Source organism: Aspergillus chevalieri, chromosome 3 (genome assembly GCF_016861735.1).
Source record: "Aspergillus chevalieri M1 DNA, chromosome 3, nearly complete sequence".
NCBI lineage: Eukaryota > Fungi > Ascomycota > Eurotiomycetes > Eurotiales > Aspergillaceae > Aspergillus > Aspergillus chevalieri.
The window spans coordinates 3,053,845-3,079,697 of NC_057364.1; the positions used below are offsets into that span (position 1 = coordinate 3,053,845).

The 25,853-nt window shown below is 49.3% G+C and overlaps 13 protein-coding genes across 13 annotated transcripts; 6 read left to right on the top strand and 7 right to left on the bottom strand.

Moving 5' to 3' along the window:
* Positions 1-331: 331 nt before the first annotated feature.
* On the top strand, positions 332-2,056 carry ACHE_31088S (tRNA-ribosyltransferase family protein; the record flags this gene model as incomplete). The annotated part of the gene is made up of 8 exons (XM_043277779.1): positions 332-505; positions 563-813; positions 872-955; positions 1,006-1,326; positions 1,387-1,444; positions 1,498-1,575; positions 1,627-1,814; positions 1,870-2,056. The coding sequence occupies 8 exons, from the start codon at positions 332-334 to the stop codon at positions 2,054-2,056; spliced, it is 1,341 nt and encodes a 446-aa protein (XP_043135623.1).
* A 469-nt stretch (positions 2,057-2,525) lies between these two features.
* On the top strand, positions 2,526-3,527 carry TMP1 (thymidylate synthase; the record flags this gene model as incomplete). The annotated part of the gene is made up of 1 exon (XM_043277780.1): positions 2,526-3,527. The coding sequence occupies one exon, from the start codon at positions 2,526-2,528 to the stop codon at positions 3,525-3,527; it is 1,002 nt and encodes a 333-aa protein (XP_043135624.1).
* A 553-nt stretch (positions 3,528-4,080) lies between these two features.
* ACHE_31091S (AN1-type zinc finger protein) lies at positions 4,081-5,004 on the top strand (the record flags this gene model as incomplete). The annotated part of the gene is made up of 1 exon (XM_043277781.1): positions 4,081-5,004. The coding sequence occupies one exon, from the start codon at positions 4,081-4,083 to the stop codon at positions 5,002-5,004; it is 924 nt and encodes a 307-aa protein (XP_043135625.1).
* A 278-nt stretch (positions 5,005-5,282) lies between these two features.
* Positions 5,283-6,787, bottom strand: ACHE_31090A (uncharacterized protein; the record flags this gene model as incomplete). Its single annotated transcript, XM_043277782.1, has 5 exons — positions 5,283-5,464; positions 5,515-5,677; positions 5,737-6,044; positions 6,096-6,412; positions 6,474-6,787. 5 exons carry the CDS (start codon positions 6,785-6,787, stop codon positions 5,283-5,285), a joined length of 1,284 nt encoding a protein of 427 aa, XP_043135626.1.
* Positions 6,788-8,823: 2,036 nt separating this feature from the next.
* On the top strand, positions 8,824-9,513 carry ACHE_31092S (uncharacterized protein; the record flags this gene model as incomplete). Its single annotated transcript, XM_043277783.1, has 1 exon — positions 8,824-9,513. The coding sequence occupies one exon, from the start codon at positions 8,824-8,826 to the stop codon at positions 9,511-9,513; it is 690 nt and encodes a 229-aa protein (XP_043135627.1).
* A 1,108-nt stretch (positions 9,514-10,621) lies between these two features.
* On the bottom strand, positions 10,622-14,115 carry chsB (chitin synthase class II; the record flags this gene model as incomplete). Its single annotated transcript, XM_043277784.1, has 5 exons — positions 10,622-11,537; positions 11,594-11,760; positions 11,810-11,994; positions 12,048-13,768; positions 13,832-14,115. The coding sequence occupies 5 exons, from the start codon at positions 14,113-14,115 to the stop codon at positions 10,622-10,624; spliced, it is 3,273 nt and encodes a 1,090-aa protein (XP_043135628.1).
* Positions 14,116-15,046: 931 nt separating this feature from the next.
* Positions 15,047-16,039, bottom strand: ACHE_31094A (DUF1774 domain-containing protein; the record flags this gene model as incomplete). Its single annotated transcript, XM_043277785.1, has 4 exons — positions 15,047-15,234; positions 15,283-15,722; positions 15,775-15,985; positions 16,030-16,039. 4 exons carry the CDS (start codon positions 16,037-16,039, stop codon positions 15,047-15,049), a joined length of 849 nt encoding a protein of 282 aa, XP_043135629.1.
* A 518-nt stretch (positions 16,040-16,557) lies between these two features.
* ACHE_31095S (uncharacterized protein) lies at positions 16,558-16,913 on the top strand (the record flags this gene model as incomplete). The annotated part of the gene is made up of 2 exons (XM_043277786.1): positions 16,558-16,794; positions 16,839-16,913. The coding sequence occupies 2 exons, from the start codon at positions 16,558-16,560 to the stop codon at positions 16,911-16,913; spliced, it is 312 nt and encodes a 103-aa protein (XP_043135630.1).
* A 453-nt stretch (positions 16,914-17,366) lies between these two features.
* On the bottom strand, positions 17,367-18,446 carry ACHE_31096A (inositol monophosphatase family protein; the record flags this gene model as incomplete). The annotated part of the gene is made up of 1 exon (XM_043277788.1): positions 17,367-18,446. The coding sequence occupies one exon, from the start codon at positions 18,444-18,446 to the stop codon at positions 17,367-17,369; it is 1,080 nt and encodes a 359-aa protein (XP_043135631.1).
* A 736-nt stretch (positions 18,447-19,182) lies between these two features.
* lap1 (putative aminopeptidase) lies at positions 19,183-20,481 on the bottom strand (the record flags this gene model as incomplete). The annotated part of the gene is made up of 3 exons (XM_043277789.1): positions 19,183-19,416; positions 19,467-20,216; positions 20,293-20,481. 3 exons carry the CDS (start codon positions 20,479-20,481, stop codon positions 19,183-19,185), a joined length of 1,173 nt encoding a protein of 390 aa, XP_043135632.1.
* A 1,011-nt stretch (positions 20,482-21,492) lies between these two features.
* ACHE_31098S (uncharacterized protein) lies at positions 21,493-22,788 on the top strand (the record flags this gene model as incomplete). Its single annotated transcript, XM_043277790.1, has 3 exons — positions 21,493-21,895; positions 22,035-22,527; positions 22,587-22,788. 3 exons carry the CDS (start codon positions 21,493-21,495, stop codon positions 22,786-22,788), a joined length of 1,098 nt encoding a protein of 365 aa, XP_043135633.1.
* Positions 22,789-23,189: 401 nt separating this feature from the next.
* Positions 23,190-23,645, bottom strand: ACHE_31099A (uncharacterized protein; the record flags this gene model as incomplete). Its single annotated transcript, XM_043277791.1, has 1 exon — positions 23,190-23,645. The coding sequence occupies one exon, from the start codon at positions 23,643-23,645 to the stop codon at positions 23,190-23,192; it is 456 nt and encodes a 151-aa protein (XP_043135634.1).
* Positions 23,646-24,232: 587 nt separating this feature from the next.
* Positions 24,233-24,643, bottom strand: ACHE_31100A (uncharacterized protein; the record flags this gene model as incomplete). Its single annotated transcript, XM_043277792.1, has 1 exon — positions 24,233-24,643. The coding sequence occupies one exon, from the start codon at positions 24,641-24,643 to the stop codon at positions 24,233-24,235; it is 411 nt and encodes a 136-aa protein (XP_043135635.1).
* Positions 24,644-25,853: the final 1,210 nt, after the last annotated feature.

Consider the following 25,853-nt stretch of genomic DNA (forward strand, 5'->3'; position numbering starts at 1 on the left):
TATCTTTTCTTTGCTCTTCTCAAGACCAAATCAATTTATAGGATAAGATCGATCGTATATAATAACAGTGAAATCATGATGGTCGAGTGGTCAAACCGGAGATAAACATGCGCCTTTGTCTTTTTTTTTTTTTGTGGCTGTAGTGGTCTCCTTTGATACGAGTAACGTATTGTATTTACACGAGTCCATGATTCAAACACTGCAAACGCTTATCGATAAGGCATCGCTGGAATGCCACTACCTTTTCTTTTTTTATATTGAGCAAAGTCCACAGAAACTTGCTAACATAGCTTACTATTGATTGTTGATGAAGATCTCTTCCGCCTGACAGATGTGCACACTGTTTAAGTATACCATTATAACAGGATCTTTCAAGTATAAAAGTGCATGCTCCGCAGCCTTGCGCGGGGCTCGAAGCATGGTCATGTCGACAACATCAACAACCCCCACGGAGCACACGCCAATGCCTTCTGCATTGAAATTTGACATCCATGCCAAATGCTCTGTAATTCTATAGCACGCCGGTTCACTGTATGATTTGTCATTCTAACATCCTTGACAGACAACCAAAGCTCGGGCAAGCACACTGCGTCTACCCCATGGAGCTGTCTCATTGCCGATATTCATGCCTGTTGCGACGCAGGCGTCCCTCAAAGGTCTGACGTATGACCAACTGAAGCAGACAGGGTGTATGCTGTGTTTGAATAACACGTACCATTTGGGTCTGAAACCGGGACAGGCTGTCCTGGACAAAGTGAGCGGCGCACATAAGTTGCAAGGATGGGATCGAAACATCCTGACTGATAGCGGCGGGTGAGCTTGCTTATGTTGAGGAAAGTTTCTACGAGGGCTAACGTACTTGATCTCTTAGCTTTCAAATGGTATCATTGCTTAAGCTCGCGAATGTCACAGAAGAAGGTGTTCGGTTCCTCAGCCCTCATGATGGCTCGCCTATGTATGTGTTCCGGGAAGATGCCTTCGAAATTATCTGACAAAGAACTTAAGGCTCCTTACCCCCGAACATTCCATTTCCCTTCAAAATTCGATCGGATCAGATATCATCATGCAGCTAGATGATGTGATCGCAACTACATCACCTGATCATGCCAGAATTGAGGAAGCTATGGAACGGTCTGTCCGATGGTTAGACCGATGCACAGCAGCGCATAAATACCCGGAGAGACAGAATCTGTTCTGTATCATCCAGGGTGGCTTGGATCTGGATTTGCGGAGAAAATGCTGCGCTGAGATGGTCGCGCGAGATACCCCGGGAATCGCTATTGGTGGCCTTTCTGGTGGTGAAGCGAAAGAGGACTTCTGCAAAGTGTACGCTTGTTCTGTTCAATCGTGGGCCAAATACCGGTCGTACTAACGTCTGTCACATAGGGTGGATACCTGTACCGGGTTACTTCCAGAAAGAAAGCCAAGATACGTGATGGGCGTGGTGAGTTTGATGCTGTCAGCTTTCTTTAGGGTACACTCTAAATTGCTTCTCAGGGCTACCCCGAAGATCTGATCGTTGCAACCGCACTCGGCGCAGATATGTTTGATTGTGTCTGGCCGACGAGAACAGCGGTAAGTCCTGGTCTTTCCAATTAATGAATAGCTTGAATGACACGGGCATAGCGATTTGGCAATGCTGTTACCCCGAATGGTAGCCTCGACCTTCGGCATTACTCCTTCGCAGACGACTTTGGCCCGGTTGTGGAAGGGTGTAATTGCGCCTGCTGCACGCCTCGAGATAAGGGAGGATTAGGGATTACCAGAGCATATATTCATCACCTGGCTTCGAAGGAGACTGTCGGCGCTCATCTGTAAGTGTGCACTTTTTCAAAAAGTCTTGGGTGATCATTGCTCACAATCTACTAGTCTCACTATTCATAACGTTCATTACCTCATTGCCCTCATGGGGTCTGCCCGACAAGCTATCATTGAAGATAGATTCCCTGCTTTCTTGCACGAGTTCTTTAGCAAGCTCTATGGGGATAAATTAAATTACCCGGAGTGGGTTGTAGGTGCGCTCCGGCGAGTTGGGGTTGATTTGCTCGCGGATTAAGCATCTTCTACTTGTTGTCATCTCAATTTAGAATTCTTACAAGAAAAGCAAAAAGACGCTTTGATTGTTTACCAGCTGAGCGTGCATTTAGAATAGCCTTTCGCTAGCATATAGCGATACATCTCAATATCCGAAGACTTGGGAATGCCGGAATGACTGATATGTATTCCTTCTGCTATCTCAATACTCGATGTCTTCCAATGCATCCAATTCTCATCACGGCTGTGCGATATAGCGAAAATAACTATACAAAATAGAGGCGTCTGCTGCCAAAATTACCAATATCGTAATGATACAGATTGGCTTATCAGTCATGTGACTTCGCGGCGCGTCGCGTCCCCGCGTCTGGAAAAATGACTCCGTATTCCCCTCGCAGGCAATTAAGCCACTCCTGTTCAAGGAACATCAGCTCGAGATCGTATATAGTCATTCGCCTTTACATGACATAAATACTCACGAACACAACATCATGACTGTTACTCCAGAGCAAAAAGCGCAGGCTTCCTCGCCATCCCCGCCGCACAACCCCTCCCACGAAGAACACCAGTACTTGAACCTCATCCGCACCATCCTTGCCGAGGGCGAGCACCGTCCCGACCGCACTGGCACAGGGACACGATCCATCTTCGCGCCCCCGCAGCTACGCTTCTCCCTGTCCAAACCGGGTCCTACACCTTCCTCCGACCCGATCCCCGTCCTGCCCCTTCTCACGACCAAGCGCGTTTTCCTGCGCGCCGTCCTGGCAGAACTGCTCTGGTTTATTTCCGGAAGCACATCGTCCGTCCCTCTTTCTGAAGTCGGGATCAAGATCTGGGATGGGAATGGCAGTCGGGAGTTCCTGGATAAAGTTGGACTTGGACACCGAGAGGTCGGCGATCTGGGACCTGTCTATGGGTTCCAGTGGAGACATTTTGGGGCGGAGTATGTTGATGCAAAGACTGATTACACTGGCCAAGGGTATGACCAACTGGCGGACGTGGTGCGCAAGTTGAAGGAGACGCCATTTGATCGGCGCATCATCATGAGTGCGTGGAACCCTGCGGATCTGGAGAAGATGGCCTTGCCGCCGTGCCACATGTTCGCTCAGTTCTACGTTTCCTACCCACCGTCTGCTGAAGGTGAAAGCAAGAAGAAGGGAACTTTATCTTGCCAACTTTACCAGCGATCGTGTGATATGGGTTTGGGAGTTCCGTTCAACATTGCTTCCTACGCACTTTTGACTCATATCCTGGCGCACGCGACAGACTTGAATCCCGGAACGTTGATTCATACTATGGGTGATGCTCATGTCTATCTCGACCACATCGACGCTCTGAATGAGCAGCTTACTCGCGAGCCTAATGAGTTCCCGGAATTAAAGATCAAGCGTGATGACCGGGGAAGCGGTGTCATTGATGGCTGGAAGGATGATCAGTTTGAAGTGATCGGATACCAGCCGCATAAGGCAATCAAGATGAAGATGAGTGTCTAGGTCACATTTTATTAGTTTCGAAATGCATGATACCAGGACTTCAGGATGTACATGAGTTATACGCCATATATAATAGGAAATACTACATCATATTTCATAAAGTCTTTGCCCGTTCGGAGTTAGACAATCTTATCTCCAGATCAGAAGATCACACCGCCACGCCTGGAAAGATCTGCGCCACTGTGCTGAGTCATGTCTCCGCAAATACCAGCGTCTTCGAGGCTCTTCGGCCATTTCCAGACAATCATCTCCAATTCATTCATCTTCAGGCAGGAACGCTGTCTCCTACCTTTCTTTCATTTCATATCTATTGCATCTACCATTCTAGGCATCGCATAACTTATAGGCAGCCGGATTCTTTCCTACTTATACCTCTTCCTCCTCTCCTTCCCTCTCTCCTTCTTTCTCCAACCAGCAGCACAGGTATCGTCTGTGCTGCCATCTCTTTGCTTTTATATTTACTTTCGCATTTTCTATCACATTTGCTACCTACCTAACTCATTCTCTCTTTATCTTATCCTGCCTACGTCTTTAATCCGACACATCACTCGCCATGGCGCCCATCTCCATCTCCAAAGGGGCCGCCAAATCGAACACTGAATACACCAACCAACTAGCCGAGAAAGACCTCGAAACCATCGGCCGTCACTGCCAGTTCGAGTTCTGCGGCCAACTCGACTTCCTTCCCTTCCGCTGCGGCTCCTGCGAGGGCACATTCTGCCTAGACCACCGCAGTGAAACAGCACACAAGTGCTCCCGAGCAGGAGAATGGGCACGACGGAGGGCAGGAACCGACAATGTCAAGAGCAGCACACCCATCGAGAAACCGAATATCTACAATTCGGACCAGTGCGCGCATTTGTCGTGCAAGACGCTTATTAACACGTTGAAGGACCCCGGCGTGCAGTGTCCCAACTGTAATAGGCAGTATTGTTTGAAGCACAGATTAAAGGAGGAGCATGATTGCACGAAGATGACACCGTTAGGCGCCCGGCCAGCTGGGGCTGGGGCCTCCGCGAACGAGACATTACGGTCTATGTTTTCGCGAGTGAGGACTTGGAGCAAGGAGAAAAGTCAGGCGGCTACGACAACGACAACGACAACAAAGTCGAGGCCAAGTGGCCCCGCAACGCTGAATACCATGAAACGCACTGCGAAGGGAGACGCCGGCGTCCCCGCGGAGAGACGTTTATATCTGCACGTTGTAGGGACATGTGATACAGAGAAGAACGAGCCTCCTGCTGCCGATCTTTATTTCGACACGAGGTGGAAGGTGGGACGGGTGCTCGATGACGCCGCAAAGCGGTTACGTGTCCAGAATGACAATAATCGCGTTGGTGAAGAGGGGCGGTTACGGATCTTCCACGTCGAATCAGGAGAGTTCCTTGAATTTTCGGAGGCAATCGGTGGAGGAAAGGTCAAACATGGACATACCATCGTCATGTTGAGAGGAGCGGGCGTTATGTTGGGGAAGTAGACCTTATGTATGTGGTCTGCTTTTCCGGTCCGCCGTTTCCATCTGTATGACCATAGTATTTCTTAATCTTTTGTATGTATGTGTGTGTGTCTGTGTGTTATTTCAAATGGATACCCATCAAATTTGGATACAAGTGAAATACAAGTATCCATGTCCATCATCTGAAACATTATTTCCGCTCCACAGCATAATCCGTAATTCATCAGGATAAACATACACGAGTAAACCCTATTATATACAGGATCTATACTATACATCCCTCCGTCCGTAATTCGTCCTTATAACCACCCCCTAACCCACTCATCGCACATAAGATCCCGAGCACTAGCCCTCTCCTTAGGTACCCAACACAAAGCCCTCCGTATAAACCCCAGAAAAACGACCTTATCACGCCCTTCAAGCTGACACTCCCGATCTTCAAGTGATCCCTCAGGGATTGGGACAGCGCCTCGCCAGTTTCCTGCCAATGTATTTAGCAAACGGACAGGCTATAAGACTTGGTAGACTTGCCATGTTCATCCCAGAACTTCAGACTTTCCTCACTCCGGCGAAGGAACTCAAATGGTGGAGGTCCTAGAAGGGATATCATTTCTGCGAAGCGATGTGCGTGGTCGAGATCTGTTTCTAGGGGGCGGTTTGGGAATATATGTCCTTTCTCGAACAAACTCCATGCCTGTATATCCCCATGTAAGGTAACCATAGCGCATCACAAACCCAGAAAAAAGAACATACCGTCTGCCCCACCGCCCATATATCAGCCTTCTCATCCCATTCCATATCAAGCAGTATTTCCGGTGCTCGGTAGGCATTTGGCATGATAAGCCCATCTTGCTTCTTGTTACGTTGGAGTATTCGTGCCTCGCCGAGATCGCAGAGGACGAGTTCGCCGGTTGTTATGGGCATGTAGCGGGAGGTGTAAACTGTGCGGTTGTGCAGGTGTTTGCGGGGTGTTGGGTTGGTGGTTTCTGAGTTCGCGAGTTCGTCGAGGACGAATTCGTCATCGTTGTCGAGGCTTAGGAGGATGTTGTTTGGTTGGACATCTGAAGCGATTAGGATGTGTCAGTAATAAGGGGTCCTTATTATTGACTGACCGGTATGAACAACATTGGACTTATGCAGATAACTCAACGCAACAAGAACACTCCGAATAGCAGTCCTGTGAACAGCCACGGGTAGGGTTCCTTCAAAGACATCCAGCAACTCGTTCATATCCATCCCAGCAGGTTCATAAACAAGACAATGGTGTATTCCATGCGGACCTTCCACTTGGAAAGAGTCCAATGCAACGCGTATATACTTCTTGCCGCCGTGTCTTTGCTGGATGCTTTGTAGGTGCTTCATGATTTGCAATTCACGAATTGGGTGATTTGTTCGGGTGTGGAGCTTTAGGGTTAGATAGCGGTTCTCTCTTTGGTTATACTTGTCAGCTGCGCGCCATTTTTCTCTGTTGCTGGGCCTGTGTAACTGACCGTACATCACGACATAACCAGACCGTCGAGGTAGCTCCGAAGCCCAGCTTGGTCACAACTCGATACCGCGAATTAAATACTTGGCCAATATATGCGGGATAGTAGCGCTCTGCGACATAGCCAGGGAGTGTTTCTTCTTCAATTTTCCTGGCAGAATCGATAATCTTCGGTTGCCGGTTAGACAGATGGGATGTAGGACGGAAGATCGTATATGCAGGATGCAGGATTGAAAACAAAGACGGGGATTTTATATAACTTCGATGTTGAAGGAGGGTATATGGTACCCGGGGGCGTGAAAGTACCCTCCAGGTCATGATTGCTGATGATGGGTTTGGAGTAGAATGCACTGCGAGGTTCGAGTGGTCACATGGTGTTGTGTCACGAGACCTTCAACACGACTCAAAAATATCTCGCAACCTCCCATCGCTTCCTACACTGCGAGCTCGCATGTTTCGACATTAGATGCACACTTACTATGGCTCGGATTGCTATGTGATATTTGTTTGAACGGCCAACCCGCCCTTTTTCCGTCAAAGATTCATTTGTTATGTCAAAGTCACTTTGGTCAGACATAAACTATGAAACCTACAATGTACACTGAGATTTTATGGGAAGAATGACAAGGTTCTCAGGAACGGGGCGTTGCAGTCTATCTTTAAGACATGGGTGTTCCAGAAATCGATGCGCTCAAGCTTACTGGACAGCCTTTTCTGTTGATGGTGCTAATCCATACCCTTTATGTCTACTTGTATAAGTGTTTATTTCCTGTGTTATCCTCTTTCCATAACTTCCATCTTCGACTTGGCTTAAAGCCACTCGAGAACACCATGGATCCCCTTACGGCTATCGGTCTTGCTATAGCATTATCAACTTTATTGAATTCGCTTGCAAGATAGTATGCGGCGGTCACCAGATATTCAATTTAGGCAATGGAATGACATTCGAAAACACTACTCTGAACGTACTCCTGGAGGATCTGAATGTCGTGACAAAAGGCCTACTGGTTAAATTTACCTGGCCCTGACCGGACTGAAAACGAAAAGGGACTTTTCCACTTAGCTATTGCTTGCCATGGCGTTTCCAAGGAGCTCTCTAAGATTCTCAGTCTATTGAAGACGACTGATAGGAGGTCGAACTGGCAGAGTATGAGAGTGACATGATGGAGTTTACGGAAAGAGATGGATATTGAGTCTAGAACAGAAAATAAGCGAGTTTCAATCGCAGATCTTGATTCGTTCGCATCTCATGATGGAGTACATCATCCGATTCATTGATTTTTTATTTAATGTTGACGAGGAGCAACAGCGAGGAGAGCGACCAGCAGCATTCTGCAGTTAAATCAAAGCTTGATAAGATTGAGAGCGAAGCAAAACAACTTCAAAATGAGACAACAAAGCAACTTCAAGCTCTCCGAGACGAAATCACAACGTCAATAAAAATGCTACAGCTGCACCCAAGGCCTGTACCAGCAGCAGCAGAGAATAAAGATGGCACCTCAGGCTTCTCTCCGTCATTAAGCAAGATTGGTGTCCTGCTAGTAAAGCTTCAGAGCGTCACAGCTTCCATATTTAACCAGAACCACATCCTTCAGCGTTTGATGTTCCCATCCATATACAAGCGGGAAGACAATATCAGCGATGCGGCAACTGAAATTTTACATGGATGGTAGACAAAAGTGACAATAAAACGGGGAACCAACAGAAAAACATACAAGAAGACGATGAATACATGCGAGAACAAACCAGTCTAGAATTCCTGACATGGCTCAACTCAGACTGTCACATGTTCCATATATCCGGGAAAGCTGGCGCTGGAAAGTTGACACTAATGAAGTTCCCGAGCCAGGCTTCGCGATTTCAACAAGAACTGCAACGCTGGGCCGGAGGTAAGCAATTGAGGTTCGCACGGTTCTCTGTGGCTTGGGGGACGAACTCCAAATGTCTCTCGGAGGTCTTTACAGACATATTCTATTCGAGATTATCACGCAGTGTCCTGGATTTATATCCTGGTGTTTTCCTGGGCTCTGGAGTGGTTTGGTGTCCGGGATTGCAATTTCACCGGACCCCGTTCCGTTTCGAGGAGATAAAGGCGCATTTAATCGTTTGATGAGCGAGGAAGCGACTTCAAACCACCGCATTTGTCTCTTCATCGGCGGACTCGACGAATTTGAAGATGGCGAGGTAGACCACTGGTACACAGCCCGCGATCTCCAGTCCTGGACAAATTCAGAGAATGTGAAGCTATGCGTCAGCAGTCGGCCACACGTCCCTTTCCTCCACTCTTCGCAGCTGAGATGAGCATTCAAATCCAAATTCACTAACTCATCCAAGACGATATTTGGAAGTCCAATATGGTGAAGTTTAAAATGGACCCTAATTTTGACCGAGTCAAGCATGCGTACAAATGTTTGGTGGATGAGATTGAGAGACTCTCAGAGGGCGTGTTCCTATGGGCTCGTTTAGTAGTGCGCTCATTTCTAAAGGGTATAGGCTATCGAGTCACACCTGAATATCTCATCCAAACGCTATACACGGTTCCTAAGGAACTGAACCAGCTATTCGACCAAATGCTAGGCTCTGTGGACCCTGAGGATGGATATCAGACCAAGCTATTCCTCATCGCAACCTTAGCTCAGCAGCCTGTTTTGAAAGCTTCACCGCTCAAGAATGCTCTGCTATACCTATGGCTGGACGACAAGGAATTCCCTCTAGATCGACCTATGCGTGCATATTCAGACTCCAATATCGACGAGCGGATCCGAGACGTAACATGCCTTATTGACCGTCTATCACGACGTCTGCTAGAAATCATACGACAACCACATCAACAGGATAAACACTTTGCATTCAGAATACGATTCATTCATCGCACAGAATATTTCTACATTCTCAACACCCAACTACCGCATATGCAAAAGCACACAACAGAATTGAACCTAAATCTCGCCACAATCAGACTATCTACTCGCTCAGTTCAAGCATGCGCGCGCAAGACCCGCGGATCTGGTGTTATCACCCAGGGGTACTGCTATGCGAGCTGAGGACGCTGATGTATCAGTACGAATCTATCTTTGATTGGATGTCCGCTATCAACAGAGCCGGATACGCTATTCTTTATATTACTTGGAAGAATTCGGAAATATCCTCAACGATTATGATTACATTCAACACCCAAAATCCCAAGGTGTCCGATAAGGCACCAATGATGGTCGCCATCTAGTCCCTCCATCGCGCACGGTCTGGTCGTCCGCTATCCTACCTATGCTGGCTTCTAGGATATCGCACGGCCTTGAACAGAATCTTTTTCCAAGTACATTGAACAACCTGGAAATGAAAACACAATCTCAGCGCACCAAAAACAACATAAGAGATGCCAACTTGCTGTACACAAGGGCCGCACGCCTGCAGAGGACATGGACATCCTTCTAAGTGATTTCCGCAGGAGTGGTCCGCCTAGAATGCATAGGAGGACAATCGTGTGGATGGTCTTTCTGTGGTATTTCGTAGATACAGTACTAATTCAAGGGAAGATGACGCGAAGCTGCCATGAGTTCTTGAAGAGTTTCTAAACTGCAGGGGTGTTGATTGTGATGTTCGGTTTCGTGATACGCTCTCATCAGATTGAAACTAATACCACGGAGGAGAGATTTCCTACAGATAACCCCAAAGGGACATTCTGTATTTCTCTCCTGGAAGCAGCAAAACCGCGAGCCCTACCAAACGGAGGCTCTCAAAACGAAACTCCAGCGGAACTATTCATGGTTGACTAGAACCCAATTGGCGACGAAGCTCACGCCGTGGCCTAGGGATAGAAGCGGACGGGAGTACTTTGACTCAAAGCACAAAGGGTTCACTGCAAAACATATCCAGGCAATGTTGGATCTGTATTTTGATAGCATCGTTACGAAGTCGGATTGATTGGGCGCACCTTTTATTTTAGTTTTACAGTTTCATAAACGCTACCGGAATCACGACATGCATGAATATCATTTACACAATCATTAAACAATCATCAAGCCATAATTACATATCCCGAAACTAATCCAATCCCAAACCCTAATCATAAAAGATCCATACATCATACAAACAAAACATAAGAGATATCAAAAACCAACAGAAGAAACCGTTCCTTCCAATTCAATAAAAAAATTACTTCCTCCAAAACATCATCTTCCCAACCCCCCTCTTAGTAGCCCACCAAGCCTCCATAAACTTCTCCTTAACATTCGTTCCACCACCATACCGTAGCGCCGTACTAGTACTGCTCCCGACAGCGCTGGCATTGACGCTCGCGGCAGCGTTCGCATTCGCGATATTCCCTGCGTCGAACTTCGTCTTACCCTCAACAATCTTCTGCACGACGAACAGGATAGCGTAGGTAGTTGATCCGACAGCACGAATCAACGCCAGCACAGCGACAGACCACAGGATAATAGCGAGGTACACGTTCGTACCACCCGAGTCGACACCGTAGATTTCAGAAACAGCCATGGCGAGAATGACGTTGGCAACCATCCAGATGGAAACCATGTACGTGCGGACGGCGCGGTAGTAGTCCTCTTGCATTTGGGATTCGGAGGGTGGCGATTCGGGGACTTCCAGTCTGTCGCGGAGGTTGCGCAGCGCCGCATCATACCCGGAGTCAATGTCGAGTTGTTCGGAGGGCATTTCGAGTTCAACGACGGAGCCATTGACTATCCGCGCTGTACCGAGATCGGTGTTTAGCGCGTTGTCGCCTTTTGTTCCCCAGGTTACGTCGTGGGTGTTGCAGAAAGCGTAGACTTGTAGGGTGCAGATGTACGACGGGAGGAGGGCGAAATACTGCGCGGACGAGGTGAACATGTGCCAGGGGTCGAGGTAGAGGAAGGATGTGAAGAAATAGAGACCGATGGTGGAGAGGAGCGAGACGACGATGTTGACCATTAGGCCATCGGAGACGGGGAGGTCGACATCGCCGCCTGTTGCGGATATGAGTTCGAGGACGACGAGGTAGAGTGTGCAGAAGGCTGTGTAGATCATGATTATGCTGTAGACGATTATGCCGGAGAGGTATAGTTTTTTTGCGCTATCAATTCTATTAGAGCTGTTTGTTATGCGGAATGGGAGGGGACAAGGACTTACCCTTGGGGTCGATTACCCATCGAAATGATGAACTGTAGACACATAACCAGGATACACGCGTATCGTAGCACTATGAAGATATACTTGCCCACATTGTGACCGAATGGATCGATCTTCTTGTCGCAAAGGGAGCCAGCGATGAAGTAAAATGCCAAGTAAAAGTTTGCCTGCACATATTAGCATATCAACATCAAAATAAAAGGGGCGAGGACATACCAATCCGAAATACGTAAAGAGAAGGTTCAGAATCTGATAGAAAGACTCAATCTGAAGCAGGATCTTCCGTGCAAACGTATGGTCTGTCTTCCAAATCTGTTTACCGTTGACGATGGAATACACAGCAGCGAAGAAAGCACCGTTGAGCCAGCGACGACGCTGTGAGATAAACTCCGGCACAGTATCTAGACAAGTTAGCACCATGCAGCTTACCGGTTAGAAGGGAAAGGGAGCGTACCGGGAACATCAGTTTCACCAACCGCACTCTTAACAAACCTCAAAACCCATCTCTCCTCCCTCTTAGCAACCAACTCCCAGCACAGAATACGATCCTCAGCAAGATACATATTCGCCGTGAAAACATCCGCGTCCTGTCCCACAAGGGACTCTCCCTTGAAATACTGGTTCAACGGTCCGTTGCCATCGGCATCATTCTGCAGTGCGAAGAAACGATACGCACTCAACGCACCGGGCAACACGGTAATGTATCCGAAGACCGATTCCAGGGGTTTATCGAGGATGTTGGACATCTTGTACTCGAAGTTCTGACTTGCAACGAGGGGATTCAAGAGACCGGACATGTTCTTGCCCTTTCCGGCTTTGATTTCTCCGGCCGCACCAGCGACGTTGGAGTCTTGGTCAAAGGCTTTCCAGAGATGGTAGAGGGCGGTAGGAGCGGGCTTGGTTCCAACATCGAGCAATATGCAAATATTAGGCTGCAAAGCACGACCAAAAGCATTGAAGAACCATCTGTGCGAGTTAAGCTTCTTCAGATTATGCTCCTTCAAACAGAACAAGATCTGGCACGGCATAATCCCCTTCTCCGCACCCTTGAACTTCAAGTCCGGATCCAAAGACACCTGCGTCGTATACTCATACACGTGCGCCGTGACCTGCTTCTGGTTGACAATGTTCTTGGCAATACCCTCCTGGTACACACCAAGCGCGGCTAGGGCATTCAGCGTACGAGGATGCACTTTCTTACGACCGTCAGCCACAATGCACACCACGATCTTCTTCCATCCGTCCTTGCCCCATGTCCGGGACTTGGTCCGCGAGCAGAGATGGCTGATATTTCGCATGATACCGTGCATGGTCCGGGTGAAGCCGATTTCGTCTTCGTTGTACATGGTCACACAGATAAACAGTTCTGTCTCGCGCATCGTATTGCCGATCTGCTGGCGGAGCTTGTAGCCCTTTTGCGTGAAATCATCGGGGTCACAGGTAACTGCCGTATACCGCATATGCGTAAACTCGCGATCGTCACGTCTCGGCAAGAAACTATGCAAGATTGTCGGGATCTTGCACTCCAGGATAAGTTCACCGTTGATCAGCTGCACTTCCTTTTTCGTCATCTGGGTATCCCGAACACCACGACGGCCTTGCTTCAGAGGTGCCGGACCATAATGCAGGTTCGGATCGACGGACTCCTCATCCTCGTCGTATTCATCATCGTCGAGATCAATTTTGGTCATTGCATCTTTCTCATCCGTGATAATTGTCGACTCGCTCATGAAACTCGCACGCTGGTCAAATGGATCTACCATCCTACCATGTCCTCCAAAGGGATCGTCATCATGGCCATCACCAATATCAATACTCGTGTCCTGTCCAGTACCAGAAGCCGTCGGTGCTGAGAACAGCGGTGCTGGTGGCAATGGACGTCTCGGACTACCTCCGTAACGGGTACTAGGTGTGCCTGGTCGTGGACTGCCGTTAAGATCGGCCCGTTCGTATTGCGAGCTAGAAACTGAAGGGGGTCTGGGTGGTCTGGTCCAGTCTGAGCGAGCGGGACTCCAAGGGCGCAGGGGAGAGCCTGGGCGGGATGAATAGTCCTGGGCGTCGACTGCAGAGGCTGTTGGAGGAGGAATTGACGGGATGTGGTGTAGACTCGAGGGTGGTCGGGAGGGGGAATCATCGTAGCCGTCGTATTGGTAGTAACCGCGGGAGTATTGACGGCTGTCCAACACAAATAAAACAGGTTAGTCATGGCCACTAGCTCACATGAGACAGCTTACGAACCGTGACATCCCATCCTCATCCGGATACTGATACTGATACTCCGACGACGGGTACTCAGACTCATACTGATACGACGAGGTATGATCCTGCAAATCCTCATCATCAAGCTCCTCGTCCACACCCGTCCCCGACGTAGGCAACAACCTCATCGTTGGTCCACCGTGACGGGGCGGCGACTCGTTCTCGAGCAGAGACGCGGAATCGCCATATGCACTGTAGGCCGGCGGTTCGTCTTCGGAGTAGTTTCGGGCATGAGGGTACATGCGTGATGAGTGGGGATTCATCGTGGCGTGTTTGTTCAAGCCTGTTTCCTTTGACTCAAGAGCTGCTCATATCATGACAGTCAAACAAAAAGAAATGGTCAAGGCAGCAAAGGTGAGGGTTCGTTTGCTCAAGTCTGAAGGACGGCGGACAAACGGCAGTTAGCAACGCTGTCATTCCTTACTGGATCGAGAAGATCAAGAATGCCACTCACTCACAGACAGTCTGAGAGTTGCAGGACCTGTTCCTCTGCGATATGTTTAAAAAAAAAAGTAAACAAATCAGCACGAGCTGCTGAAGAATGCTGAAGTAACGGTGAGTATGTGTATGTGTACAAGTAGATAGACGGTGAGGCGGCGATACTTTATAAAAGTAAACAACCAACACAGAAACACGTCCACAAGAAAACAGAACACGGGGATGAAGACAATTAGAATGAAATTAAACCACGGCTTGCCCAGGAACCGGAGCTGAGCTGTTTCGCAGCGCTAAGCTCGTAGCTCGTAGACTGTTTCTGAGGGTTGTCGTCACGGCAACGGCGATTGGCGGCGGGGCGACGGACAGCAATTCGGAGTGAATGCACCAGTAAAGCCGGCTGTACCTTGCGTGTTCAGTTCACTTGATTATTCGGAATTGTATTCTGCAATGTTAATCCAATTTTTATGTCCGAAGTAGTGTTCCTCGTGCCTGTATACACTATTGATCCATGTGCATCGTGCCGTGGTAGAACTCCGAAATATATACATATCGGCCCACCACCCAAACCAGAACCACAGAACCACCGATACACTTCAGCATGGAAACACAATAAATTAAAGCAAACCCAAGACAGTACCATAGATCGATACAACCAGCCGGTAGACCCACACAACATAAACCGACCCATCTCAGACACTCCCAAGGGATGCCCCGAGTCCCAGATCCAGATCCAGATATCGCATGTTCATTTTATTCTCAATTAAGCAACGGCTCACGCTCGCGATCCGTCTCTGGATGCGCCACGCGGCGGAACAGCGAGTCACGACCATAGTACTTGGTGCTAGACAAATAGACCGATTCAATCAGGAAAATCGCAAAGATGACGAATGCGAAAATCCACTGCAAAGCGATAACCTTGATTGCGAGTTGCTTGACGGCCAACGCTGCTCAAATTAGCTCCTGCACACTCATGGAAAGATGGAAAGACTCACCAAGCATCAACCAACTCAAACAATACCCCAAACCATAATCCTGCGTTGACACAATGTGTCCACTCCCAACCGCAAACAACACCCAAATAAACACATTCGCCACGATCCTGGCCGGCAGCTTATTACTATTCACCGCAACAGCTCCATTCCAGAACAACCCAAACAACGTCCATGCATAAGGCCCCGCGATAGCAGGAAGGTGCACGAAGGCCGGAAGCCGGCGATGGCGCCAGTATGCTGCATGCAGGTTAATGAAGTTGAGGATGAGGAAGATCTCGGAGCCCCAAAAGTGGTTGCGGGTCCAGAGAAGGATCCAGATGAAGAGGGCGAGGTTGTTGAGGATAAAGTGGGAGGCGATGTTGGCGGCGGAGGTTACTAGGGCAGTTTGTCGGGAGAAAAGGTGGTAAACGTAGCTGAGTTGGGAAAGAAGGATGAGGATCCTGTCGTTGTTAGTATATGTGCGTATAGATATGTTCCGGTCAGGTGAAGTACCAGTAAATCCCAGTCAGCGTCCCGTTCAGGCTAAACGGCGTGGTGTGTTTGTTGCCTTGTTTGAAGATGCGATGGCCATGCTTGATGTCGGGAGAGTTGACAGTATAGTAGATACCTACGATGACGACCAGCACCCACGAAAGAGGGACGAGGATGCGATATGTCGAGAGAGCAGACGTGGAATGAGATTCCCGGCGCGCAAATGGGTTGTCTAGAAATCAGTATATATCCAGTGGAACTGACAAAGTAACTTACAAGATGCCATTTTCCTATCTCCATAAAACAATGTACAATGCAAAAGAAATATATGAGAATGCAGGAGTATCAACTTTTATATCAATGTCCTCGTACTTCTAGTCGATGATGCAACTGCAATGATGACGTCTATCCGCATTTACAGAGTATGCAGGTAGGGAACGATCCACGGGACATGTATAGATATATCCCCTTCTATGTATCCAGTGCTCGTATTTATTTCTATGGTCCATGTTGAATTGACAATTGTTGATCATTGTGAAATTGCTGTCCATTTGCCAGAGATTCTCTATAAAGTTAATAGAGCCAGCGGAGTGAATGCAAAGCTGTTTCGGAGATTCTCTCCACCAACCTCTCATCACGTTCAACATGGCCCGATCTTACGCCAGCGTCCTCAAGGGCAAATCCATCCCCCCAAACCCAGCACGACGCTGAACGTGCCACAGGCGAAGGCAATCCGATTGAAACACGACACGATACTCAAGGCGCCAGGGACGGAGGACATGAGCATGAACACAAAGGCGTCAAATGCTATTCTTGCGATGGCTTCTCCCATTTCGCACGCAACAGGCCGCGGAGGAAGGCCCCGTTCTGCAGCTCACGAGCCAAAACGATGCCGAGGCGGCCAAGGAGGGCTTCTTGCTGTGGAGCATCATACCTGCAGCCCCTTACGCGAGGATACGGGAATTAAGCGAAGAAACCTTTTCAGACCCAGGCGGCCTTTCTCGATCTTTCCAAAGCCTCCGCCGGCTCGCCAACATCAAGGTAGGAATTTACTCTCCAAATGACTGTATATTAATGTTGTGTAGGTTATCTGGGAGTGCGATACTCCCAATAGCCAGGACCGTGATTGGGTGGGCTTGCGGGAAAACTGCGAAATTTAGAGGCTACCAAAGCTGTCATACGTTAAATGTATTCCTATCCCTTGCCATAAAATGTAATGACACTAATCTTTGGGGAGCGGCGCCATCGATTATAACACCTCTAGTTTCGTGGACACAGCAGGAAGGTCAGATGCAAGCATGATGAATCTCACATCACCGCAGGATTGGAAGGTGTCCACGTTTACATTGCTTATTATGATGGCTCGAAAGTGATCGGATCAATCAGACATGTCAAATGGTCCACAGAGGGAGCCAAGGGAGATGTTGCTATAGATTTTTGGTAAAGGCATGCCAGATAGCCAGACGTTTGGGAGATGAAGTATCTATTGAGGTAATTCATGGAAAATTTTGGGGGCATGGACGGTTGAGTGGCGGAGCGCTTATAACTACCGGACAGGGCACGTCGGCATTAAATCCAATTAAGGCACGACCCAATACCAATCCGGCGACTGTTCATTCATCATCATCCGACTCCTCCATAGTGTCCCGAATAGCCTCAACAATCCGTCCATGGATAGAAGCAGGCGCAACAACCATCCCATAACACCCCGCCAGCGTCCGCCCAAGACTACAATCCACCGGGTTCCCCGAAAGGTCCGTAACAGTAACTCCAAGCTCCTGCGCAATCAACATCCCCCCGGAATGATCCCAGATCTTCGATCGGTAGGATGTCTTGCGAGGGACCTTAATCAACACATGACACCCGCCAATGGCAATCGCTACATAGCGCAGCTGCGCAGCCCAGAGATCAGCGCGCGGCGGCCACGGGGCACCTAGCCGCTTTGCAACGCGCGCATGAAGTTCAAAATCGGACGATGTAGCTGCTGAGCAATCGACGAATTGAATCTTACTCGGATCCATGATCTGTGCCACGGGGTTGAGCTTGGTTGCGGGGAGGAGCGAACCCGTGCTCATCTTCCTGATCCATGCGCCCTCGCCCGCAACGGCGAGGACCTGGTGACCATATCCATCCTGATCAGTGACTTCTTCCTGAATCCGCCCGTTTTCGAGATTCAGGTTCGGACCGCCCAGAACACCGATCTTCTGCTGCCCGTTCTCCACCAGTGACAGACATACCGCGTACTGCTGGTTCTTCATGAACGTCGCAGTCCCGTCCACGGGGTCCAAAACCCACGCGCGACTCCGAGGGGTACACTGCCCCTTAGCACCCAGGTCAATGATCTCCAGCATCTCCTCCCTGGATTGCGGAGTATAGAGCAAGCTCTCACTAGCCTCATCATCAAGACGGGACGTCGAGGCAAGTTCCCAAGTACGCTCGAGAAGAGTCTCATCCTGTCTCAGCGCCGTCGAGTCTTCCTCGCCCACGAATTCATCGCCAGGAAAGGCATTGTGGATTGCGCCGATGATCAATGCCTGGGCAGCGAAATCGGCAATCGTCACGGGACTATCGTCGCTTTTACCCAATGTTCCCTTATCGACTGCCTCAAGGAGCTTTTTCGTCAAGAGAGTCGCCCGTTGCACAGTCAGACATGCGAGCTCGAGCTCTTTGGCATAGGGGCCGGAGAAGTCCATGATGGTCGTTCTCGGCAGCGATATTCAAGCCAATGACGTAGAATTGCAGGGCCGAGAATTTTTGTGCCAGCCGGTGTAGCAATTGAGATCGTGTTAAAAAGAGACGATCAAATTAATCTTGAAGATCAACACTCAAGCAAAAAGACCGGCTTTTGCTTTTCAATCGGTCTGGAATTTGATCCCAATAGGCGGTCTGGTGTACGTGTTAGCAGTGCGCGCGTGCAAAGAAGCGGGATAAATGACACCATACATGAGAAGCCCGCTCGATTACAACAGATGGAATATTCAAGGCCCTGGCGAGCCTGAGTGCGAGAAAAAAGAACAATTTCCTGGTTGCAATCCGGATTCACATGTGTGGCTGCGATCTGTAGAGCCACAGCAAGTAATTGCCGCCATTTGGCGGAGGACTTTTTACGTATGATGTCACGTGGGACTTATTTCAGGAGTACTGTACCCCGTGTTTTACGAAATAAGTAATGGGGATAAATATCGCGTCTTGACACGTAGGAATAAGTATCAATAATCTATCCGTATGTACTGAACCATGGGTATACGGCAAGATATAAGAATGCAGCAACATGAGGTCAAGTGGTACACTCGAAGCAAGCAGGCCCGACAAACCAGACAACATGTGATCATCATCCATGACGCGGTCGCACAACGCCAGATTCAAGTAATATCATCTTTCGAAGGTATACTGAGCATTAAGGAATAAGTAACAGCGAGGAGGGAGAGATTAAAACGGCGCAAAAGCCAGTTCGTAGACAAAGCCTAATGCCATTGTAGCATGTTGACGCATGTGATCGAAGCTCAGGTACTTGATCTGGTCATCAGTCGTGTGGATCTTCTTGTTTGTGTTCTCCATTTCACCCTCGATAGCCATCGCAGCAGGGTATCCCTGTCTGCTGGCTGAGGCGTGGTCGGAGCAGGCGTAACCGCACTTGGTCTCGACGAAGGGGATCTCACAGTACTATATTCATCAGCATGCGCCTGGAAATGAGGAGTAAATAATAAGCTTACTGTAGTGATGACATCCTTGATGAAGCGCGTAAGATCCTGGTCGACAAAGTCCACGATAACTCCGATGGCCTCCTCGCGACCAGCATCCAACGTTCCCTGAACGTAACCAGTCATGTCTTGCTGTAGCATAGCCTTGACATCCCTGCGGTCCTGTCTGTACTGCGCCCAAACCTCCTGGGAGCCCAGCAAACCCCCCTCCTCACCCGAATACCAGTGAAACTCGACCGTATTAGGCGCCTTGCCACTCACAACATCCTCAGAGTGCAGCAGCGCCCGCAGAGTCTCTAGAATGGTCACCGTCCCGCTCCCATCATCATCCGCACCCGGCGCAGCCAGAATCGACGGCAAGAACAAGTTAATACTGTCCTGGTGAGCGCTGACGACGACCGTTTTCTCACTGCGACCAGGAATCCTCGCAATAACACTCGATTGGCCCCAGGGATGAGCGAATTGCACTACCGTAGCGCCATGCTTGTCGGCTCCAGACTGCGTGACGATGCCGGCGACCTGCTCGTACAACCATGTCGCGGACTCCACACCCGTCGACGACTTGTAGTAGCGCGTGTGGAAGGATGTAAAGCGCTTCAGGTTCTGCTCCATGTTCTGCCTCGAGAGACCCCGGGCTAGCTGGGTGACGTTCTCGCGGTGTTCCATCTTCCCTGGGTAACGGACTGTGTTGGTTGTACGGATGACGGAGGGGTATGTTCCTGTGTTGCGCGCTTCGGTGACATCGATGAAGTTGACGCCATCCTGTAGAAATGATACCGATTAGTCTGGATCTGAGGTTTATCTGGGGTGCGGTGTAAATGGAGTCCATAGTACACACCAATTTGAGAGCCCATTTCTCCTCTTCGGTCACCCATCTGGTTTGATACGGAGCCAGCTCGATGAGGAATTTCTCGGGTTCATGGTGGACGTGAACTGTGTGACCAGTCAATGGTTCCTGCTGGGGAAGCACAGCTCCCAACACGCCCGATGCCGTTGCGCTCAGCGCAAGAGCAGTGGTGATCTTCATTGCGGAGATAGATAGACTAGGTAGAATAACGAGGAACGATTAGAGGAATCAGGGGGAACAGAGAGGATAACAAGAATACTAACAACAATAATAAGAAAATATGATTATGACTAGGGATTATAAGAGAAAGAGACGAGACGTGATCGTTGCGTCAAGACTCCGGGGCTGAGACAGACTAAATAATGATAAACCAGAAGAGCAATAAAGGGAGGTTTAGCCGCCCGAGGTGGAGTGCCAAGTTGGACAGGGTCTTTTTGTCTGTTGCCTGTCAAAAGTAACAATAATATACGCTGCAGAGTGACATGTCTACACATTTATACTAGGAATAGTGTGATGTCTTACTCACAATAATACTTGGTGTTGGTTGAGACAGTTCACCCTAGTTCCCCCGATTGGGCCAGGCGTGGACTGGGCAATCCTCCATTGGGTCTGGGCGTGTCTGGAACTTGGGGTGGTCCCTTTAGGCCTTACAAGTGGATTATGGTTCTTGATACGAGTACACTACAGTGTAGAGAAGAAAGTAAAATAGTACAACTCTGTACGTGCAAAGTATTACAAAGTATTCCGTACTGTTTGGTTTTGTACTCCGGGGTAAACATGGTGACCTCATTGACATCAGCCCAATCAGGCATAAGGGCATCAGCATCAACCAGCATAACTGATGACTTCGCATTATCGTTATTCCGAGTTCTTCCGACCCAGGCACTCAGGGCTAGGGCTGCCGCTGACAATCCACCAATAATGCAACATTCTCATTCTCGTGCCCACTGCCCTGACTCAAAGGATCGACCCATCGGCCCTCCAATCCTGACGCTCCGGCGCGTCACGCTCGGTAGGCTATCTTGGTCTTATCTGTTTCTTCGCATCCCCGCTCTTCGTCCTCTTCCTCTACTTCGTACTCCATCGACCATCTTGTCGCGTACAGAGAGTGTATACTGACCGATAACCGCTCTCCCACACGCCGAAACAAGCGCCACCCGAATCCCCGCTCCGACCGCATCTCCATTCGCAATGGCCATTCATCCGGAACTGCACCAACCGCACGACCCGCGGCCCCAGGGGTCCCTAACACCCCAGCAAACCCGCGCGATCTCTGTCTGGACGGAGCAAGCGACGGCATCACTGGAAGACCTCACACTCTCTGAATCAGTCACTGTTAATGACGAGAGCCGGTCCTTGCGTGGCGCTTCGCTCCCGTTGACCATCCCACTCGATGATATTCCGGTGAGTGATCACCGGTCCTCGCGCATGAGACTAGTCACGCGAACGAGCGCGCCCAAGGAACCCCAGGAGGCGAAGGTGCCTACTGTATCTTTCCGGAAGAGGGAGCCTCTTCGTCGGGACAGTCTGAGGCGGCGCGAGGCGTTGCAAAAGGGGAAGGATGGGAGCCGGAGGAGACAGCGTTGGGAGAACGGTATGTCTTGAGCGTTCAACGGGAAGTAAAGCGCAACGCCACGGCGTACATACGCTTATTACCGACCATGACGCGTCAAAATCTATTCCGCAAGCTTGTATCGAACGTCGCCTGTAAATGCTGACCATCATGCCAAAAGATCGTCTGCTCAACAATCCATGGGCCGAACCACCCTCTCCCAACGACTGGGTCGTCGGGCCTACCTACCCCCGTCACGAGGTACCATACTTTCTCGCTCCTCTCTGGGACCACCACTATGCGCATATCGATAAGAAGACCACAGTCACCAAAGAAGAGAAGCACCGTGTTCCAAAGGAACTGCGCCTGAGGTTGAAACACGCTCGTGCAGCACGTGGTATGCTCCAGGACTTGGAGGAAGACATCAGGCAATTTATTTATAATTGGAATGAGAAACAGCTTCTGCTGCAGAGGGAGGGCCTCCAAGATGCCCCAGAGTCTGACGATTCTGAGGATGAAGTGGTCTTTGTGGGCCGGAACGGACAAATGCATGATTCGCCGGCGCACAAAACTAGGCTCCAAGAGATGCGGGAGGCCATGTACACGCATGATGAGCGGGACGGGGAGAAGATGGTACTTGAGAGTCAGGTTGAGGACCGGGCTGCTGGATTTGGGTGAGTGCATACGATGTGGGAAAGCAAATAGAAGAACCATTTACTGACCGACATAATAGCCGTTGGCTCGTCCACTCGATTGCCTCTTATTACGGCCTGCACACATGGTCCGTCACAGTAGGGGAGCCGGCGCGGCGTGAGGCATATGTTGGCTTCCGTCCACCGGCTGCTGACAGGCGTGGTCTGGTTTCGGTCTGTCACCAGGAAGCCATGATCAAGCCCGGAGAGACTCTTCCTCCGGCTCTTTGGACCCAGATCTAGATGCACCGGGTACTGTATAGTTGAATAGTCGCGGGATCGGAGTTCATCTGGGTCTGGCTTCGTTCGGATGGCTTAATGTCGACTGATATAATTGATCTTCTAGGGTTGGATTCTGGGCCAGTCATGAATGATTGTGATTGTCATGCACATAACGAACGATTATAAACATGTATCCGTAATCAATTCAATTCTTACCAGAAAGTGCTCTGGCCTCAAAGAGTGCCCATGTCCGCATCTGCTTCCCATTAGCAAAAATACCCCCAAACCAAGCTACCAGTGAACTCACCAAACCTCCCTGCAAAATAAACACCACTGAGACCGCCAACAGACCCAAGCAAACCAAACCTCACCACCACCAAACAAAATCCCAATAACCAAAAGACAACAAAGACCACCCAACCTCAAATCCTAACAAATGCCTTCTCATACCGAAACCCGTCCCTCCAAACTTCATCCTCAGTCTCAAATGTCCTTTCGAAACGCTTGAACCCGAAAATCGGCCTCTTCACCTTGACAATCCTTCCCGATCCGCTATTGCCCCCACTCAAACTCCCACCTCCGGCACCAGCACCAGCACTGTCCCCATCCCCAACCGCCTCAATGTCCACACAACTACCACCAACCCTCTTCTCTGTCGTCCAGGTCATCGTAGGCTCGAATGAAATGTTGCAGAGGCATAATCCAACCGCGCCGCCGCCCAGGAAGCCGTTGACCAGGTTTAGGGTGAAGCTGATGGAAGAAACTGGGTGGCACGTGGTGTATCCATTGATGCAGGTGAATGCGGTGCATATGATTGCGAGGGTGGCGAACTCGTGGAGGGGATTGTAGGGTCGGACGTAGAACACTTGGTGTGGCATTTTGGGTTGTTGTGAGGGGTTTTAGTTTTTCGGTTGGTTTGTAGAGGTAGTAATTTAAGATGAAGCATTAATCGACGATTCAGAGTAGGGTGTTAATTGGTAATCCAGAATAAGATGTGATCGATTTATGCAAGAGGATGGTGTGGTTAGTAGGGGAGAAGGATTGTTAGGGATATTCTGGGATACTGGACGGAACGGAAGGTGCGACGGAGGTAGGAACACCCTACTATTCAGATCTATACGGTGACATCGATCAATGTATATGAAGCTTTATTAAATTGGATTAACAATATACATTTCGAATAACGAGCCAAATAACGTGCTTTGGCCAATTCGCAGTATAAGGTTATTCACACCCTAGAAAGTGCTTTGCTTGTGAAACCACCAAAGCAGCTCCAAAGAAGAAGCACACCATCATACACAGAGTGCCATGTTCATCCCTTCCACCAATACCAAAGTACCCACCCACAAAACCACTCCAACCAAAGACCCATAGACGACGCCAACATCTCGACACACCAACCAACGACAACCGACGACAACGAACGGGCCAACACCAACTAAAGCCCGACCCCTTCACAGCCTAATCAGCGCCTCGCATGCCTGTACCCATCCTTCCAAACCCCTTCCGAATCATTCGGCGTATCAGCCTCCAACTTCAAGTCATCATTTCCAACAAGAGGCCTCTTAGACAAGAGGCCTCTTAGCCTTGACAACCTGCTCCTCCCCACCCCCCTCCACATGCCCCCAATATTCCTCTCTGTGATAAAGCACAGTGCAGGATCTATCACAGCAGCCCAGACGGATAAGAATATCACGAGGCCGAGAAGGACGACAGATAACATTTCGAGGAAGAATGTGAGGAGTGGCGAGTGCTTTAGACCGAAGACGAAGTCGATGCTGATGAAGGTGTAGGTTATGGCCATGACGGCGATGGAGCCGCAGAAGGAGACTGGATTGTAGAGGCAGAGGTAGAAGATTTGCTTGGAGGGCGGCATTTTGGTTGGTTGGTTGTTATTGAGGGTGTTTGTGATGCGGTCCGTAGTTGATTAAGGAAGTTGATAAGTAGAGTGACGTTGTTTAGATGTGAGGTGGTTGGAATGGTAGAGGCGAAGGATTCCCGAGGGCGTTCTGGCGATTCAGTCTGTCCAGACATATAGGTTGGAACGGAAGGTACGATGCAGCTGGGTAAGAGGTCGGCAGACTCCATCCAGGTCTATATGATATATACAGGAGCGTCAACTGATAAACACAAAGTTGAATTCGATTGGTTTAGCTGTATAATTCTTAGCCAGCATGCTAATGATTGTAGAATAAAGCTTCCAACTCCCAGTCCTGCCGCGCCTGCTTCAACCTCATTCACCTGTTAACCAAATTCAAAACGACACATAACCAACAGTGAAACCCCCAAAACAGAATCCTACACCTGAGCTTTCCTCCTCAATTCCTACCAAAGGAACAAACACCCAGAACAAAACGACCGCCCATTTTTGCCAATCCAACACAACAACCACCAACTAAGCCCTAACAGAACCACAGAACAACAACCACACAGCCAAATCCGCACAATGACCTTTTCGTGCTTCTTCTTATCAATCCAAGCACAAACTGTAGTCTCAACATGATGTTCGAAAAGCCTGAACCAGATAATTGGCCTGACAACCTTCACAAGCTGTCGATCCTCCACACTTCTGCCACCTTCACCAGTACCGTCACCGTTGCCTCCCACCACGCGTGTCGAGGACCAGCGAAACACATACAGATTAAGTACGGCAGCTAGAAAGCAGACGACACAAACGATGCCTATATGTCATCTGAGATAAACTTCGAGAAGCGAAGGAGCCTCCGCTGCGACAGATGTTTCGCAGACGGCGTAGACGATGCTGACAATGGAAAAGTAGATGAAGAGGATTGGGAGAGGGTAGGGCCGGTCCTAGAGGACTCTCTGGGTTGCCATTATTTGCGGAAGGTGGTTTTTTTTTGTTAATATTGGTTTTTGATGTGGATATTGGAAGTTATTATGTTCGTCCGAGAGGTAGATATTAATTTCGTGGATATGTGGTGGAGGAGAAGAAGAAGTGGAGAATATGGGGAAGCCCTGAGGTTATGGTCTTCTGTCTTGAGTTGGAAGGACCGAAACGGCCACACTGGGGTGGAAACCACGACTTCCTGTTTTGTTCAGCTTCGTACTGTAAAATGGGAGTTGTT